Source organism: Haliaeetus albicilla, chromosome Z (assembly GCF_947461875.1).
Source record: "Haliaeetus albicilla chromosome Z, bHalAlb1.1, whole genome shotgun sequence".
Classification (NCBI taxonomy): Eukaryota; Metazoa; Chordata; class Aves; order Accipitriformes; family Accipitridae; genus Haliaeetus; species Haliaeetus albicilla.
In genome coordinates this window covers 6,316,369-6,336,253 of record NC_091516.1, presented here as the reverse complement: position 1 = coordinate 6,336,253, position 19,885 = coordinate 6,316,369, and the positions used below count along the sequence as shown (strand labels likewise).

At 39.8% G+C, this 19,885-nt stretch overlaps 1 protein-coding gene across 1 annotated transcript; it reads right to left on the bottom strand.

Moving 5' to 3' along the window:
• Positions 1 to 2,771: 2,771 nt before the first annotated feature.
• On the bottom strand, positions 2,772 to 5,108 carry HSPB3 (heat shock protein family B (small) member 3). The gene has a single exon (XM_069775823.1). The coding sequence runs from the start codon at positions 4,919 to 4,921 to the stop codon at positions 4,472 to 4,474; it is 450 nt and encodes a 149-aa protein (XP_069631924.1). The 5' UTR covers positions 4,922 to 5,108; the 3' UTR covers positions 2,772 to 4,471.
• Between the last annotated feature and the right edge of the window lie 14,777 nt (positions 5,109 to 19,885).

The window sequence follows — 19,885 nt, the reverse complement described above, 5'->3', positions numbered from 1 at the left end:
AGCAAGCAGCTGTGTGGTGTTCAGTTGCCGGCTGGGGTTAAGCCATGACAATATACATATATGTATATTCTGAATGAGTTGGAGTGTTTTTCCTGCTCCCCATCCTTACCTGAGACACCTCTGGCTATCTGCCAAGGCCCACCCTGGTCCTACAGTTTTGTGTCTGTCTCCTCTTTGTGCACAGACCTGCCTGCTGCTGCTTCTGTGTTAGCTTGCAGGGCTCAGGAGCAGCACGCTTTGTCAGCAGAAGAGGGGTCGTGGTCAGCCCAAAGCACAGTAGACACACCGAGGAGCATGAAAGGAACTGTAAATGATTCTCTACTCGCATCAGTTCTACTCGTGCAAGTGGCTGCTGGACATACTTCCCCCTGAAAATGCTGTCATCAGCGTATTACCATGTGGCTAAAGAGTGTTAGTTTTTATGGAGATTGATGGGATTTGTGGTGAGGCTATAGCCCACCATGATGTAGAGAGCTGACACCCCCACGCTAACACTAACCTGGACAGGGAGTCCTGAGCTGTAGTGCCACGTTTCTCCTGTCTCTTCGTCTGTGAAAGTATTTTTAATAAGGGATGATTTTTTAGCCTGAGCTAAATGGACAGCCTGGGCTTTCTGGACCTGAGCTGGCACACAGGGACAGTACTTCTGGCTCCAGAGTTAGCATGAGTGGGGCCAGCTCAGGTGTCTCCGATGTAACGGACAGGTATAAGACCTTAGACTTACCCCCTGCATTCACAGCGTAGGGCTACTGAGATGTTGTCCTCTGGATGACAGGGTCCAGCCATTGTCTCTGGTAGTCAGCAAGACAGAGGTCAGCATCTCTTTCAAATAAGAGAAGGTGCACCCAATATTTTCAGAAATACTCTTACTCCCATGAAAAGCCAAATCTTGTAGCTTTACTCAGATGAAAAAACACATTTTGATTCCTGGCTATGAACTAAATAAGGAACACTAGACCTACCTCTCCTAGAGGGAATGTTGTCACCATGATGCTCCAGGGGTTTCCTTTCCTCTTTTCCAATGCTCAGGGCTGTAGCTGACTGGTTACTGAGTGACTGATGGGTGTCAACCTCTGTTCACTGTACCACAACTATCAGATTGTGTAGAGAGATCTCAAATGCCCTGGATGCAGCAGAAACTATAAAAAGGCAACAAGTCCAAGGCATTTGTGGGCTGTCTACCCACAGGGATCCCAGGGAAATGTATGTTTGTTACCTTGCTTTTGGAGACTAGCGCTAATATTGAGAGATTTTCTTCTTCTATGAAAGCATTTTTCACAGTGCTTAGATTCACGCATGAAATCATCTTTATTTGGAGCGGCAGTCTGATCAATTACGAAGGTAATCCTTCACTGATGGAAACTGAGAAGTGTCCATAACACTTGCTCTGCAAGGCTTGCAGAAGCATTTATCGCTTGTTCTGGGCCAGGATTTTGTAGGCAGCCAGTATCAGGGTTCTTAATTTAACCACATCAGCATGTCTTAAATCTGCCTTGAGCTGTAGCTCTTCTGAAATCCTTTGCTGTTGATAAATTTCTCATTCTGCTGTCCATGAGCAGCTTTCTCCTTGACATTCACATTCAGTTCTAATCAGATTATAAAAGTAAAACATCACATACAATATGTGAAAACAGCTCTTCCCAGACAATTTGGAAATGCTCTGCCAAGTACTTTGATGCTGTTCCAGTAAACACATAAAAATCATTCACCCAAGAACTTTCAACAAACTGCCACTAAAAAAGGAGGGAAGCACTTTCCTCTGCATCGCTCTTGGTGCTAAAATGCAGGAAGGCAGTGGCAGGTCCCTACTCCAGCGTGGTCCCCTTTACACAAGCACTCAGGTGCTGGGCCAGGGTGACTTCCCATTCACCAAGGAGCATGGACATAGGCTTTTGTAAAGCTCTGTGTACAAAAGAAGGTAAAATCCGCCTGGGTATGTCCCTGCCATGTTTGGGTCAGTATGTTCCAGTGGTTACTGACTGACGACATTGTGTGTAAGTATAGACCTAGGCACAAAGTGATGTGAAGAGACCTGAGATACAGAACAGCCAAATGCCAAATTCTCCATCCAGTTTTGTGAGGCAGGCCTGTGTACATAAGCAGGGCTGTGTGTAACCATGGTATTAACATATATAGAACAGATGATAAGATTTTGGCTGTCTGGTCTAATTCCTTGCCAAGTTTCCAGTAGTTTAATCATGATCTAATTTGAAATAATTAAATCAGTTCTGTTTTTTTAGAACTGCTTTTTCACCTCTAGGGCTATGCATACCATCACTACAATCATAGCTAGAATAATTTTTACAATAACCTATAATTTTAAGTGATCAAATTTACAAAATCCTCTGTAAACAAAAATCACCAAAGCAGATTAGTAACTGGTGATCCTGAACTCTATCCCAACAGTTGTGCCATAAGGTGATGTAGAAACCATGGGTCTAAACTTGTGAGTTTTATAAAGCTGGTGTGTAAAGTTTAAATCCAGATCTGTACCTAGAATTCATTTTTTTAAATCCACGTTACATCTTCCATCAGATTCCTGGCTGACGAAGCATCTTAACCTAAAAGTGCTGAAAATCTCCATCTGATTTTCTAGTGTGACCATTTATTATCTTAAACCAATCCACAAATTAAACACAGGCAATATGAGGGAAAAGTGTGGGCTGAGTGGAAATGTAGAGACACATGTTTTATATTTGGTTTGGTTTGTTAGAAAACACTAGGTTCTTGACTTCTGCTCTATTAAAAAAATAAAATAATTCCACATGATGGAAATTCACAATCCAAACCTTATTCTGCATTTCTTGTACAAATTCCGTGTGAGTTTTAGTACAAATAATAAATAAAATGTAAGAATTGAACTACCCACTTTTGTAAAATCAGTTGCTTCAAATATCTCCAAGTCTAAACAACCATGGCATAAATCTTTCTAATGAATGGACATGTGCAGACACAAAAGCTTGGGGCTTTCATTTTAAACTAAAGGAACTCTCTGGCTTCAGCTAGCGAGAGCATGGGGTTTTTTTCGTCAGATTTTTCTCATATTCTTAAAATTGTATTTGTATTCAGTTTCATTTGAATATGTTTTTGATTTGCCCAAACAGCAGATGAGTATCATAAAGAGTCTGCATTTAACTTGGCACTTTCCATTCCACATTCCTTTACTATTCATAGCACAGCAGTCATACTCATCTTCAGTACACATAAAAGGAGGCAGTTTGACTTGCAGCTGTAGATCGCCTCAAATGTTTGAGTATTTACAAACTCACTTACAGCATTGGGTTTTTTTTATGTTGAGAAGACCAGATACTAGATATAGTGGGTGGATTTTTTTTTTGTCTCTACAACTCTCATGAAATGAGAGACAGTGGGACAGACATTAAACCTGTGTCTGTAGTAAGGTACCCCTGTACTTAAAATTAGATTCATGTAGAGCCCAGTTCATACAGGGAGAGTAGGTCTATACATAGGCAGAAGAATTTGCTCTTGAAGACACAGTTGTGGGATCTCAGCCTAAACTGTCAAGCAACATAAAGAATAAAATATTCATCTGATTGAACAGGAAGACTACCTAAAATGTGTAAGAATGAAGGCATCTGTGCTAGAGCAATGCCTTTTTATTACTGGGGCTTCACAAGGAAGAATTTCATCCTTTTGACTATTTGTGAGCAATATATTTTTTCTTCAGTTGCTAGTAGATAGCAAAATATGTTAAAACCAATTTTCTAAATGTCTTTGAAAGTTTTCTTTCAAATTGATTTGTCTTTGACAGAAAGTATTATTTCTACTTACTGTACTTTCAAGCAAATATAGTCAATGATTATTATTTTTTCTTACAGATTCAAACATGCAACATACTTCTAAAAAGTAAGGTCTCAAGTTTGGGGTTTTTTTGTATACAAGCTTGGACTGTGGAAATAGGTTTTTTTCCTTCATAGTATCCTTCAGTTTGTGTGCTTTTCCAAAGCCTAAGGAAGAAGAATTTAATCTCAAAAATTAGCAAACAGATTTTTGGTACGTAAATTAAATTTCTGTAAGACTCACAATCTATCTATTGCTTATGACTACGTAAGAAAAATGTATTAATTATGACTATGTATGAAAAATGCTTCTTTAATGATTATGACTATGTATGACAAATGCTTATTCCTTAGAAATACAACACCTCCTACTGAACTCATAAATGTGCTTTATTTTCGATATGTTATCAAATGGTTGGGTTTTTTTCTCTTGCTGTGACTAGCCTAAGCTTTCTACTATTCAAAAATCCTGGCTTTCCAACACATATGTAGCTGGAGGCAAGCACTCTAACATTTCACAATAAACTCAGCATACTGAAAAATATATACAAAGATTTTCCTTTACTATAATATAAATACAGCCACATGCTTACTACACTCCACAGCATTGCTTGAATGGTATTGTTATATTGAGAATGATTTTATCTCACCAATAAACTATGGACAAGGTTCTAGTTCTTTCCCGGTGCTTTCTTCATTTCAACAACCAAAATGCCATCATGGCAGAAAAGCGCAGACAAGTCTTTGTTCTCCACTCCATGAGGTAATTTGTACTGCCTGGTAAAGCTTCTGGATACGAAACCATGTTCATCCATCCTGGGTCCGTGCTGAGCTTTGATCAGGAGCCAGCCTTCAAAAGTCTGAATAATGATATCTTCAGGGCGGAACTGCACGACGTCCAGCAAGACCTGAAAGCGTGTGTTTTCCTCCTCCTGGCCACTCTTCCCAGCCCCAGACGTACTTTCTGTGGTACACCTTCTGTTGCTCAGTGCAGCCATAGAAGGGCCCGGCAAAGCATATAAAGAGTGGTCCAGTTTGTGTGCTTCCAGCTCTTGGACAGCAAACTGCTCTTGATAGCGTATGGGAGTTTCCACCCAGTGTCTTATAACAGCTTCTGCCATTGCTGAAGCAGAAAGATAAGTTGCTGCTCAGGTCGCTTTGGGGAAGCTGCAGAGTCAGAGCAAACTCTTCCCAATCATATGCCTTACCCTCAGGCTAGTTTAGTGGTTGATGTCGCCTTTCACTTTTAGCACAGGCAGACCTTAACATTTAATAGGGCGTGCTGTGCTCCAGTGCCAGGAGACTTGTTTCATCTTTTATCCACTAACAATAGAGCACTATTTATAGTTCTGGGGTCTTGAGTGGCTTCAACACATGCACAGTTTTCATGCATAAGTAGTAAAAGCAAAATTTTAATGCACCTCCGATTATTGCAATATTGTGCTGTTTGACATTGAGAATGTTTCTTTGATTTGAATGGAAGCTTAATAATTCTGTTTTTCCAAGGGATATAGGGCAATAGATGCAAACTCTGTACTTCTAACTGAAATTCAAAGTTACTGAGGGAAGGGATTTAATTAGCTTGACAGAAGAAACGAAGCAGATTTCAGATTAGGTAAACTGTAAAATTATCAAGTGCATTGGATGTTGTTGCAGAAGTTGTGCATGGGTGAAATACGGGCATGGTTAACCATGTCATTGGCAGGAGGAGGGAACTTGCCTGCCCAAAGAGGGGGTGCCTGAAGGGCTGAGTCTGCAGTCTTAGTGACCTACAAGCAGCAGCGTGTCAGGGAGTCAAGACTCAAGTGTGAAGGGAGAATTGCAGTGAAAGCTCATGTTTCACAGCTTCCAGGAGAGGGCAGTTACTTTTCCCCAGCAAAGCAGTAAAGACAGTTCCAAATCCTTAATGCTATCACATTGTCCCAGTAACCTTCATCTTCTGGAGCTTAACAGCTTTAATCTATGATCCCATCTACTGCATATGTCTGGGGAGCAGGACTGATGACCTCAAAGGCTCTCTGTGGTGTAATCTTGCTACTCTGTGATCTCAGGGCAAATAATGCCTACAAGTGTTAATAGTTTGGTTAACAACATCTATGAGGAAAGTGCAGTGAAAAGGGAAAAGCATTTCCAAATTTTAGTATGTTTGCCAGAAAATCCCTCTAGCTGGGCTTGGTAATGTAAAGCAGAATGCACTATGGCAACTGATGGTGAAAATGTTTCTTTCCCTCCATTGCACTAATGCTAGAAATAATCAAACAAGAGACTTTTATCCCTTCTTATTTGGTTATTGTTGTTCAGAGCTCTGACTCTCTCTTGCCCTTAGATCTTCCATTACCATGAAAATGGCAAGTCAGTTTATATGGGAACTTTGGTTGTTAATGGAGTCACGAAGAAAGAGGCAGCTGAATTTTGATAGCTATCAGAAATTAACTTCTGTATTGAGTTGATAGCAGAGCACAATTACTGGACACATCTATAATTAAAGTTCTAAGGTTGCTATTTGATTTTAGGGTCATGAAGGCTGCATCACAAGGTAAGGAGACTTTCAAAGGTAGCTGAAGGGTTCAAGATAACTTACACTAATGGGCAACCATTTAATTGAATATTGTGGGAAAGGAGAGTTATGCTACTTTATTTAACTATTGGCTCATCTCCTGTCAAGCTGTCCTCCAGAAATCATTTAAAAATGCAATTCCGAATGTATGGCTTGCTAAAATAGTGATAAAAATAACCTGGAGCATTGCCTGTTATCTGTTCAGCAGCTGTTTTCTGTTTTGCTAGCCAATGATTCATCTGATGAGGAAACTTTAACCCTGAAGTGAAGCAGTATGCCTGGTTGGTTGTGATAGCATGCTTTTAGAGATTGCTGAAAGTTATTACTGTCCCTACTGAATTCTGTGATGATAGCCTGACTTACTTTACTTCAATTTTGCACTTCATTAATAAATGTACTGTGCAGGAATACCGCATTCTTTTATTTTTTTTATTTTATTTTAATTATTCCCATCTTCTCTGGGAAAAGGTAAACTTGCCTATACTTACACTTTAAATGAAAACAGAAGTCACCACCTCAGTGCAGCTCACTGTGGGACAGCTGCATCTATTCCCAGAAACAGTTGCGTTAGTCTTTCAAATGTCTATGTTAAGCATACTTGGAACTGTCTGTCTGGTCTAATTAGCACAAAAGATGCTTTGAATACCCTTTAAATTCATGTCATAAGCAAAGCTCTACAGAAGTTTATAGGATCCCTTTCTACTCTGCAGGACAAGGAATCGGGGAGATTTTGGTAAGGAAGCCGTGTAGCCTCTTTCTGCTCTCCCATCCTGCTCTCTCCTCGGACCCAGTCCCCTCTTCTCTCTGCCACCTAAAGGATCGGGAATTAGCACCATCTTTCCTACATATGTCTTCGTTGCTGACATGGAGAATATGTCAATTGGAAAAAGAAAACACCTTTGAAATGCAAACATCCCAGCAACTTCAAATATATTTTTGGGCTTTCAAATTTAAATATGGATGTGGTGCTGCAATGCTGAGGAACTTTTGATGCTTACGGTGCTACACTCTTCAAATATCTATAGCACACTTCAGTTGAGAAATGCATATTAACAACAATTGATTACTGAGGCAATTTTAAACGTTCTGAGCAGATCTGGCAAGAGCAGGATCAATGTCCTTAATTGCCAGCTCAGTGCCTTGGGTTTTCTTTCCCGTTTTTCTTTCTGTGCGTGTGCATGTGAAGGCCTCGCCCCACGCTGCATGGTGGGCAGGAAACCACCATTTGCCGTGGGAAGTATTGCAGAGCGGTTCTTTGCAAAACTGAAGCCAGGCAATTAGTTATGGTGGCCTTGCAGTCCTCAGCCCACGCTCTCTTTGGCTGACCGCACATATTTACGGTCTCCGTATCTCCCGCGGATTCCCGAAGGACAGGGATGGGATCCATTGGCAGCTTGGAACAGCTGGCGGGGAGAAACCGGGTGCCCGCGCAAAGGGGTCACCCCGCCATCTTGTGGTCACACCGCCATCTTGTGGTGAGACGGGAAAACAGCTGCGAGAAGGGAACCGCGCGGGGCCTGCTGCCTGCTGGTGCCAGGCATCACCATCAGTCTGCGAAATACTTGTGCGGGAAGGCAAATCAAAGGCAGAAACCCCCAGGATTTCAACATACAACGGGCTATTTTCAAGCTAATATAAGCTTATTTCTCGGTATTTTTTGGGGGGGGGGCGGGGGGGAGGCGGGATTAAGTATTTTATTCATGTTGAACTCGTGGAAAATACAGAAAGCAGGCATCCTGGTAAAGCTGTATTGTAAATTGCAAAAAATGTAAGGTGCACAAATTCATGAGAATAACACATTTTTTGATGCATATCGTAAAGAAGTACAGGTGCATCCTGCTTGACACGACTTTAAAATAATAGATTGCGTTGTTGCAATTCTCTGTCTGCTTGATTCCCCAAAGAGAAGTGTTTCAACTACCATTGAAATTCAGTAACTGCTGAAAGGGCAAAAAAATGAAAAGGCTGGCAGGATGAAGCGAACAAGAACACTTCTAGCAAAAGCTAATAGGCTGAATTCAAATGAGAGCGTTGTAATTATCCAAATGAATTTAGGCAGAGCACTGCAATTACTTTTACCAAAGCACCCAAGGATGCCACTCATGATCTACTTCACATGTCATTCAAAAGAGATGCTGTCACTTCAGACTTGGCAATATGTGAAAAATGTAAGGAAGAGTAGGACTTCATGGATTTTACTGGTACTGGCTCTGTTACACCCAATATGGGAGTTTAAGCTTTGTGGTGATGCCGTGAAAAGCCGAAATCAGGACTCAATAGTCAGGAGACTATTAAGCAGGTATCCTTTATGGCAGTGCTGGGCACACAGGGCATTTCTCCTCCTATTGTGTGCACCTGGACAGGCTAATTGCATCGTTTATATACAGTTCTATATACATATTAATCTGATTTCTGGGAACTCATTATCATATGTAAATGTCCTTCGTGCAGGCATACTCGAGGTCTCTGGTGGTCTTCAGGAATCCTCTGGTGGTCTTCAGTAGTCTTCCTCACTTGTCTGCTGTTTGACCCTTCTCGGATGATTCTGCGCAGTGCGATCTTCTGCATGTTTGATACATCTTATCCTAAAGAGTGCTCATTAGTGCTTCTATTATCTATGCTTACAGTTTGACGTAATCCAGATGGATACTTCAAAGGTAAGTTATTGGAGAGACCTAAAGTCCTAATCTTCTTCAGAAACTGCAAGGCCATCCAAAAGCAATTTCTCCTACATTTTGCAACATACAGAACTTTTATCTACCACCTGTTAGCAAATAATTGGGGAAAGAAATAGCAAGGCCATTGTATTCAGAAAAACATCTTTGCATCAGTGGTTATATGGAAGAGCTAGATAGTAAAATAAAATGTATGTGAGAATGGAACATGGGGGTGACACTTTGGGAAGCTGGATGGTAAAGAGCTATTTTCCACATGGTATTTAGTATATTTTTGTTGAGTGAGAAAATTATTGTCTCCTACTTGTGTCGCTTTTGAGTCCATTGCTACTTAGAGCTATGAGTTGTCCTTCTAGGTGGATTGTTAGATTTGGATATACGTGAGCTCTGAAGGAGTAAAAAATGTAATCACAGCTACCGCAAGTGTCTAATCAGCAGATACCAGGTGTTCTGTTTTCAAGAAATATCAAAGGATTCTTTTTTATTAATGTCTCATTCCAATCACATGATATTTATATTGGTCAGTGAATGACAACATAACCCTTTCTGCAGCAAGACTTCATGCTGTGTTACAAAATTTCTTGCAAGTTGTAAAGGCTTTGCTGTTACACAGCCAGCTTAACTGAAGGAAAGCTTCAGTCCATGGGTCGCGTCCTTCAAAACCTGGAAAAGGCTGGATCTGCCCAACCTCTTGGAAAATCTCTCCAGGGTACTGATGCTTGCTTGTAACTGCAAACTCGATCTCCTGATTTTAGGGGCCTCTTAAGAAGCAGAAAACTAATCTCAGCTTTTGCTGACTATTTGCTCACTTGTTAGGAAACTATGTAAGAAATATAAGTAACCATGGCAAGGACTATCATTTGGGCATGTTACATCCACTATTACAAGAGGTTTTTTTGACATGTTGAGATGATAGAAGGGCAGATGAAGGATGAGGATGAGGATGAGGGATGACAGGACCACAGCAGCTGCTGTTGGAGCAACATCTTTACAAAACAGTGAAGGAATAAAAATGCAGCTTGTATAATAATGATTTTAAAACTCCAAGTTACTATAAAAGTTACTTTAAAGTGATGTCATGGAACTCTTTACAAGTATTTGCTTTGTTATTCACATGGCTTGTTTTCTAAAAATTTTCATGTCAGTTACTGGCAAATGCATCTATGCCTCACAAATTCTTGAGGAACTCCTATAGAAGGCAAACTGTAGTATATTATTTAGAGTGATAATAATCTGTTCACTTCTTGCACACAGAACAGTAGAGAGGAAATGAACAATTAAAAGAGAATAATGTGCCTAAGGGCTTGGAAGCTCTGTTTTGCCACTGAAAGGCAGGATCTAATGCACTCTTGCTGTAGAAACAGTCTTATTTTTCACCAGTTAAAAATTAACTAGTGTTCCAAGAAGAATGCCAGTTCTCAGGTTTCCTCCTCCTCTGCCTCACTGAAGTCTTGACCTGAGACTTGATAGGAATAACTCAAGGCAGTTGAGTGCAGTAGGACTGGTGTTTTTATTCTGGATGTGTTTAAACTTCATAGCAAGTGCTTACTTGCTTACGTAGGATGTGAAACTCCTATTCTATGGATCAGATCTTCAGGTCTGCACGTTTTGAGGTTGACCACTTTAGTAAAAATAATAGAAGTACTGAAAATCTCACCTATGAAGTTCTGGGAGGAGGAATATTTCTGCTGTTGAAAATTAGGTACTCCCTAAGGCTTCTAGGGGTAACTGCTGGAAAATCTAGCATGTAAATTACACATAAAACATGCTAACCTGTAATTAGCACAAAACCCCCATGATCTCATTTTGTTTAGTTTTTCCTAAGAACAAAGTTAAGACTGAAGTTAAATAGCTAGAATGAATTGAAGACCTATGGTGTACTGATGCTCTGGACATGTTTGTCAAAATAATTACTTGCCAGAAAATAACTGAACTTACTAAATGAATTCTGAGATTTAAAATTTTCACTGTGTTGAAGTGTTGGAAGGGACTAAAGGTATAACTGAACAGACTTTGTTGCTCATATACCATGAAAATATTGCGTTATGACATGAGTGCTAGAGTCAAAACTACATTACAGAATACATATTTCCGTGTACTTAGGAAATTTTAGAGCTGCAGGCAATGCTTTCTGAGTATTTGCTAGCAATGAGATATCACTTGAATGGCCCTTGATATGAAGGTGGCTTGTGGCTTTAGCTGAAGTTTGCGACTTTGCCACTGAATGCTAAATGAAGCCACTGATTTAAGGCATCCTGCATTGCTGCATCCTGCATCCTTTGTGACTGTGTCTAGTAGGCACAACTGGAGTCAGTGAGATTCTTCTTTAACATCAAGAATCCATGAACATTTCTCCAAATAACATGAAAGTCACTGTCGTGGTTTAACCCCAGCCAGCAACTAAGCACCACTCAGCTGCTCACACACACACCCCCCCAGTAGGATGGGGGAGAAAATTGGGAAAAGAAGTGAAACTCGTGGATTGAGATAAGAACGATTTAACAGAACAGAAAAGAAGAAACTAAGAATGATAATGATACCGCTAATAAAATGACAACAGCAATAATAAAAGGATTGGAATGTACAAATGATGCGCAGTGCAATTGCTCACCACCCGCCGATTGACACCCAGCTAGTCCCCCGAGCGGTGATCCCCCCCCCCCCCCCCCAGTTTATACACTAGATGTGGTGTCACACGGTATGGAATACCCTGTTGAGCAGTTTGGGTCAGCTGCCCTGGCTCTATCCTGTGCCAACTTCTTGTGCCCCTCCAGCTTTCTCGCTGGCTGGGCATGAGAAGCTGAAAAGTCCTTGACTTCAGAGTAAACACTACTTAGCAACAACTGAAAACATCAGTGTTATCAACATTCTTTGCATACTGAACTCAAAGCATAGCACTGTACCAGCTACTAGGAAGACAGTTAACTCTATCCCAGCTGAAACCAGGACAGTCACCCACCACCATGCATCACCAAGGTGGGTAAGTTCCCTAGAGTCAAGCAAAGAATCCCTAATCACTCAGTCCAAACCTCGTTAAGACTGAGAGTCAACACATTGGTCTAGAAGGTGGCCAGCTACTGATTCCAGGGTAGAAGCACCTCATCTGGAAAATTCTTAAAGAGCAGCTGCTGTGATTTGTGAAGGATTTACAGGAAGTTTGCTATGGTTGGTGAACAGTTCCTTTCTGGAGTGACATAAATGTGCTGTTCAATGTCAAAGTACCTTGGGAATTAACTTTTACGATGAACATCTTTAACTGACAAGGAGCAGCTGGAGACTGAGTGGGTCAAGTAATGAGAGTGGAAGGCTTGCCCCAGTATCTCAAGTTTAGAGTGACTGATAGGGGATTGATGGTGACCTAGTGCTACTGTCCTCATATACTGACTTAGTGGATAATGAGAAATTTGTTGGTAGCCATGTCTCCATTCTATGGGCCACCTATTTGTACCACAAGGCCAGTGTCTCACCCAGGTTTCCAGTCTTAGAAGGAAAGACAATAATTCATTGGCAAATATACAGCCTGCCCTTGCCTGTCCACATGGTGAAAGCCAACCAAAATCTGGCTTCTACATCAGAATTGTTTTTTTCCTTCAGTGTTGGAGTTAGAACAATAATCTCATACTGTCTTAATTTCCTGACTTTAGCGATGCCAGGAAGGCTGCAGAGGTTGTAAAATCTGATGTTAGAAATCTTTTTTTTTTGAGATAGAGTTTTCAGTTAAATCTGAGGACCGTAATCTTATATATAAACCACATAATCCTTTTATCTTCATTGGAGTTGCATGTAGTGTCTATCAGTGCAGAATTTACATCCTTAATTTTAACATTATCATCCATACTAGTTCTGAAATTACATGTTCTTTCATAGTACGGGTTCAGCTCAGAAGACAGCACTTGGCCAGACTTTTCTTTAAGATTACATATTAAGTTTACTGTGAATCTGGATTTACAAGGCTTAGACAGTTACGATAACCCACAGACATGAGTAATGAGTGGTTTAATGAAGTGTTAGGCCTGAAATTTAAAACTTTTTTCTCTTTTCTCTTATTTGAGCTTCTGTTCATACATGTTGTATTTGAAAAATCTGAAAACATGTTTTCTGGCCTGCTTTGTGTGCTTGCCTATAGGCAAAGAATCCGTGCCACATAGGAAAAAGATAATGGGAGACTTGCTTTTCTTCTTAAAAAAGTAATTGTATCATATAACATACTGGCAAAATCTCACTCAGTCTTTACCATATCTTTCTAAGCAATGATCTCTGTACATGTAAACATTTATAACATAGGACCAGATACTGGGTTAGTATGTAAGGTAGGACTTTCTTTCCATTACTACAATAATTTCCTCCCAACAAATATTTATCAATACAGCTATTTTTATAATAAAGTAGAGCAGAATTGCTGTGTGAAATCTATTGCTTGTCTGTTGTTCTACTGAAGGTCAGAAGATCCTTAATTAAACTTTATGTGCTAAGGTTTATGTTTAGATAGCATGTTGTGCAAGAAATAAAATATTTGTAGTGAGATCATGAGAGAGCAATGATGTTTATAAAGGCAGATTTAATTCCCATATTATAGAAACTGTTTTATTTTCACAGTAAAAGCTCTTTTTTCCATATTAATCTTTGCTGTACCAAGAAGGTAAATTAGGTCTGTGCAGGCTAATAGGATAGTTCTGTAGTCATATTTGTAATACTGGAGTTTAAGTGATTACTTATTCTTGGAGAGAAGTTCTAAAAAATGATTCAGATCTTTAATGGGCATTTTAGGTGTGTTAGCTGTTCCCTATAGATTGTAGTGTTCTTTGGGGCCAGTCAAAGCTACTTACAGATGGCCAAAGAGCACGGACTCTGTTATTTATAAAGAGAGGTGGGGCTTCTTTGTGCTAGGGCTGAACAAAGCCACAGGAAGATCATTCAGAAAAGTTAACCATAAGTAGAACCACAAACCACAGAGGGGGCTTTGACATGTAGTCAGAGGAGTTAGTGCTGTTGGCATTTTGTATCAATTCAAAATATATTCAGTTATATAGAAAATGACTGATGGATGGATAAAGAAGTTAGAAGCAGAGAATGAGAGTGAAAGACAAAATGGATAGAGAGAAATGTTCTAAAACCAAGGAGATTTGATTACTAGTGTAATCGTTCTCATTCAGCAAAATATACTAAGAGATAGTAGCCAAAGGCAGCTGGATGTTGGATAACGACTGACTGTCTGTCCAGTTCGCCAACTCCCCACTCACACTGCTATTCCCATAGCATTCAGTGAGGATATCAGAGAAGTAAAGGCTGCAGGATTAAACCTTATTCTAGCAACAATCTCAGAGAGAAAGAACCACCAGACAGTTTCAGATGGACTCCACGCTGTCTCGCTGCTATTCATTTTCTATCACTGCTGGAATTTTGCTGTGGAAACAAATAGAAAGGAAACAATAACAGGATTAAGAACAAGGACAGACTATTAAGTCACATACCAGTGGTTTACAGCCTATGACATTTTTTTCCACTGGTGCAATGTTAGATTTTTTGGGGCAATGGTTTTGCTTTTTTTATGTACAACATTTTAGGTTTAAGCACATGACCCAACTGAGGAGGCGATGCTTTCTAGTTCCTCCCTACTTTGATACAGTTTGTATGTTGTTTTGGATTTAGTTCTCCCACCTGAGTCTGTGTATTTTGGAGATATCCCTTTTCTGCTCAGGAACAAGAATTAGGGCCTCAATTGCCAAAACATGTTTCATTCTTCCTGGGTACAGGGAGCCATAGAGAGCAGTTAGCCGTCAGTGAGCAAACAACGGTAATGATCTCTTGTATGAACCGTAATTCTGGGAGGGCTAATGTGCATAGACTGCCCAGCAATAGAGATTTGGGACCAACATATAAACAAGTGGTAATTCTGTAATCCTGGGTTTAGTCTAGCACCATAGAAAAGCAGCATCCTCTGAGGTTTGGTACTTAAATAGTGCAAGAGGACTCTGCTAATTTGAGAGATCAAATTCAGTTTCCTGTTCTTATTTCACTTGTTCCCAGAGTCAACAAAGCATTCTGACAATACTATAAAAAGACACTGGGCTATTCTGCAAGCTGGAAAAGTGTTTTTTAGTTATTCTACTGCTGCAGTTCTACACTCTGATAATGTAAAAACTCGAAATTAATATTTCTTCTCAGTAGCTGTTCAATGTCTTTAATCTTTGAAGTCACTTTGCATGCTCTGATAATAATTTAATTTCCTGATCTAAAATGTCCAGCACTATTGTCACATATTTTAGGCTTACTTTCATCCGTATCCCAGTGTGAAGTAAGCATTTAGATAGCTAGATAATGTGGTAACAAAAGATGCTTGCTACATACCAATTACATATCAGATGCATGACCACGTGCAAAATTCAGCCCCATTTGAACATGGGCTTCCAAAACCCCATAGGTTCCAAAACTCCATAGGGGTTTCCAAAATGCAGTTGCTACAGTCACTTGTCTTCAAGAGCTTGTTAGCCTTAATGTCCACATCTCATAGGTGTGGGTGAGTTCATTGATGGTTATCTTTCTGCCTATAAATTTGCTGCCATAGGAGACGGGTGCATGTCACCTATGCCTTTTGTACAAACTAATATGGAGCTAATTGCCTGCGTTTACAGAATGACTGGACTGCTCCCTTGTGATATCAGATACAACCCCCTGCAGATACCACCTGCAGATGTGGGGAGAAGCTCTAGCAGAAGTACCTGGCTCCACTAGCCCACGCTTTGTTCGACTACAGCAGGTCTGGACCTGGTCTGCAGCAGTGTTAGGCACTCAGAGCTGTACTTCCAGATCATACTAAAAGTGGTCTGGCTGGGATGCTACTTGATGCTAAATATTGCAGAATCCTGTCTGTCTTATATTAGGTACCCCAAATCAACAGATACTTTGAGCTTTAACTTTCTGTGCCTCATTCCTGCTTCTGAAAGAAAGCAGTAATAATATTCTCTCATCTTAAAGGATTGTTGTGAAAGTGAACTAATTAATATCTGTGAAGCACTTAGATAGTATCACAATGTGTGCCAAAGCAATGAATAATTCTGTCCTCAGACAGGATTTGACGAGTAGTGAGTAAATAATACATAGGGCCACACAGAGCAGTAATAACAGTAAAGAAAAAGGAAAATTGAATACTGACTAAGAGAGTAGTCAAGTGGAAAATAGACATTAGAGTTATATAATTGGACAGCACGTCATCACAGACAGGCAGATGCAGACCGGATTAAAGCTGCACAGGAAATCTGAAATCTAGCATATTCTTCCTAAGTACCTGATTTCAACAGTGGTTTTAATGTTGTGTTTTGAACATTTACTGTACTATAGCCACAATTGTTAGGTTTCTATTCCTCTCCTTGTTTCTCAGCATGGTACATAATTAGCTGTGAGTATGTGGGATATGTAGAAAGACAGAATCACATTTGGAAAATAATTCAGATAGTAATGTAAAGTTTTCTGAAATGAAGTCAGATCTGATTGCACTGTGACTCCCATCTACTCCTCCTCCATGAGAATTACGAGTCAGCTAATGTGGTAAATTGAAATTTCTTGGCAGTTCCCTGTCTGGAGACCAAATCCATCAGATATGTTCTCCTCACTGTCCCAGCAGAGATAAATCAGAACTTCCAAACTGCAGCAAGAATGGTATCAGGAAAGGTAGGCAGGGCCTGGTAGGATCTAGGTTAAAATGCTTCTATTAGAACTTTATATCTGTATCCCACTGAAATTACTGGGAATTTTACCAATATCTGTCTATATGCTGTAATATGTCTAAGAAAGAACTCTGAAAGCTGGATATCAAACAGGGAACATGTGAAAAACATTACTTTTGCCCAAGGCTCATTCAGTTCTGAGACAGTGCATTAATATGTATGCTGAACTGCTGAACAGGGTGAAAATGAATTAGTGATCAATACTAATTAGGATCATTTGCTCTAAACTGTACTGTGCTTTTTGCTTACAATATATACAGCTTTACTTGAAATATTTTCCCAATCTCTGGTTATTTTAGTACCACTAGTTACAATTTTTCATTTATTCAGAGTAACATTAATCTTTAGCCTTAATTCCCTCAGTAAGTATTAACAGTTACATGTTGATGAATTAACAGGTTCACCTTTCCTGTCTTCTTAAATCCTCCACATAGAAGCAACTGATTAAATTTCATGCTAGTTATACAGAAAGCTTTAGTTTATTATCTAGCCAGGACTACAAAAATCAGATATGATGCAAATCTATCTATCCTTCATGCTGTAATAAAACAGAAAAAAATAGAACAGGTATTTGTCCTCACCCATTCTTCAAATGGGTTAAAGACAAGAACTTTATACTTTGGCTGCTGGCCTCTCCCTCAAGGGAAAAAAGAAAAACATGTTAGTGAGAGTCAAAGGACCCTGTAAAGCATGCTTTGGACTTGCTCCCATAGCTGAAATCTATACAGTTACCGCATAGAATACCTAACCTTTAATGAGGTTTTAAAAAACCTGACTATTGTGACCTATTTTCCTGATCTGAGATTCAGTTTGGCTGAGAGATCTGTCAACGTCTTTTAAATTGTGATTCCCTTCGTTCCTTCATGGGCCAGCTACTTGTGAGTTTTGCCATCCTCATGACTATGTGGAGGATGCTCAAAGGACAAATTCCTAATTCTTCAAGATGGACTCAGAATATTCACACCCTGGTCTTGCTTTCTCCCACTGTTGGAGCTGTAATTGCTTGTAAGATAGATGAAAGAAATGCACTGAAGTGGCTGAATTCACATGCTGTCTTTAGACTCTCATCCCAAACCCACGTAGGAACAGTGGGAAAAGAGGGAAAGTGCTACTGGGAAGTTCCCACCCGCACAGTAAATTGCCTGAGTGGAAATGCATTTCCAAGTGTGCATGTCCTCTGTCACATTTATTCCTATACCTTTGACTGTAATGCAGCTGAGCTTCTTGGCTGTGTAAGTCCGCTCCCTAGCACATCTATAGCGTTACTGGGTTTGTGCTGTTCAGACGATCATCACTAACTGGTTTTATTACTCACAAGATAGGTTTATAATCCAGCTGCCAAGACATCAGCAAGAAAGGATGGCTGGGCTTGTGGTTAGAGTACTGACTTGGGAGGTAAAAAATCCAATCTTGTTTCTTGGCTTTCCTGCAGGCTTTTCTCTGTGACTTCTGGCAAACAGTCTTTCTGTTCCACTTTCAAAGAGTGGGGAAAGAGATATCAGGATCTTAGCCCTATTTAGATTATCGAGCTTTAGATTATCTTCTAATGCATGTATGCAAAAACTCTTACACAGAGACAAGATAACATATAAGGCCTTCAGAGGAAAAAGACAGAGCAAAAAAGGAATGTAAGAATTGTAAGGTGTATCACTAGTGAAAAAGTTGAAATTGAGTTTAATATGAATACACCTTTAGTATTCCTGATGAAACCAAAGAACAGCTTGCTGGCTCAGGTATCAGAGGTGGATTTACTGGGAGGGATAAGGCCTCCCCCCTCCTCTATTATGGCACCAAGTATGTCACTTGCTTCACAGGATGTGATAGCTTAGCAGTGGATGACTGCATCCAATGCTACAGGCTGGGGCATCATTATAATGCAACTGAAAATACAGGGTACAGCAAGTGGAGGGTGAGTATACGGAAAATAAGAAAGCATGTGGTAATCAAAGTTTGTCAAATGGATGCATATGCAATAGAAACAAAGATGTTTTCAGCAGATTTACCTTTTGCTGCTCTTGGTAAAGTAAAAGTAATTGTATTGCTGTCCTGTTTGGATGGCTGATGATCTTGCTTTTGTTTTATTCACCAGTAGAATATTAGTTTGCAAAGAACACAGGAAAGAGGGCCTGTTCTAGGCTTATCACACTATAGTACTATTAATGGATTTTGCCTACATGCCTACAAAGAGCTTTCACAGAATGAAGTTGCTTGAGTTCAACTGAAAATTAACAATTGTAGGCTCATGTTTCAGAACTGTCTTGGGCAAAGTTCATATTGACACTGAATTTTCTCTGCATAAAGAGTGAAAAGGAGCAAAAGGACAAAAGGATTAAATATTTATTTTTATAATACCTGTACTGTAGAAAAAGCAAAAAAGATAAGCTTCAGAGACTTGTTGGACATTAATATGAAAAAATGTTGCAGTGGTAATAAGCGAGATAAGTGGCTATATGTGCTAATGTGCTAAACTGCATATGTGAAAAATGTTGAGAATATTTGTGTATAATTGGAAGCACAAAAGCACAGCAGTGAATTTACTGATGGAGTTAAACTTTCTTTAAACTGCCTTAGAATGTCAGATGTTAGGTGTAGTCCTCTGCTACCCTGTGTGGCTGAGATACAATAGTGTCAGAAGTAACAAAATCTCTTATAGTGTGTATTATATACGTTGTGCTCACTCTATAGATACTATAACTCACACTTCCATGGTAAATGCTAGTAAGATAGACAAGATTTTAAAAGTAAATCCCAGACATGAGAATCTCTGAGTACAGACTGAAAGAAAATTCAAAGTTATTTGTATGAAGTGTGCCCAGATACTACTATGAATGTGAGGATTACTGCTCGAGTAATAAAAAAGGAACTTTGGTTGTAGTTTCTGACAAAAACCCATATAAGCTGGATTTCAGATAAGCAAACCTAACCAAACCCCCGTGTTAGCAAGTACTTCACCAACCAGATCTTACATCACTTTTTTGTTACGTCCCATTTTTTGTCTTTTTCTTAAGTCTGTGCTTTGTTGGCTGGTTTTCTGTCACAGGAGACACGAAGCTTTTCCTGTTCTACTCTAGTTGTTTCCATTGCACTGAAAGTGGGAGATGTTTAGAAGCCTTGTTTATCTCCCAAAAC

Coding starts and splice junctions, on each gene's coding strand:
- HSPB3 (XM_069775823.1), bottom strand. CDS start 4,921: ATGGCAGAAGCTGTTATAAGACACTGGGTGGAAACTCCCATACGCTAT.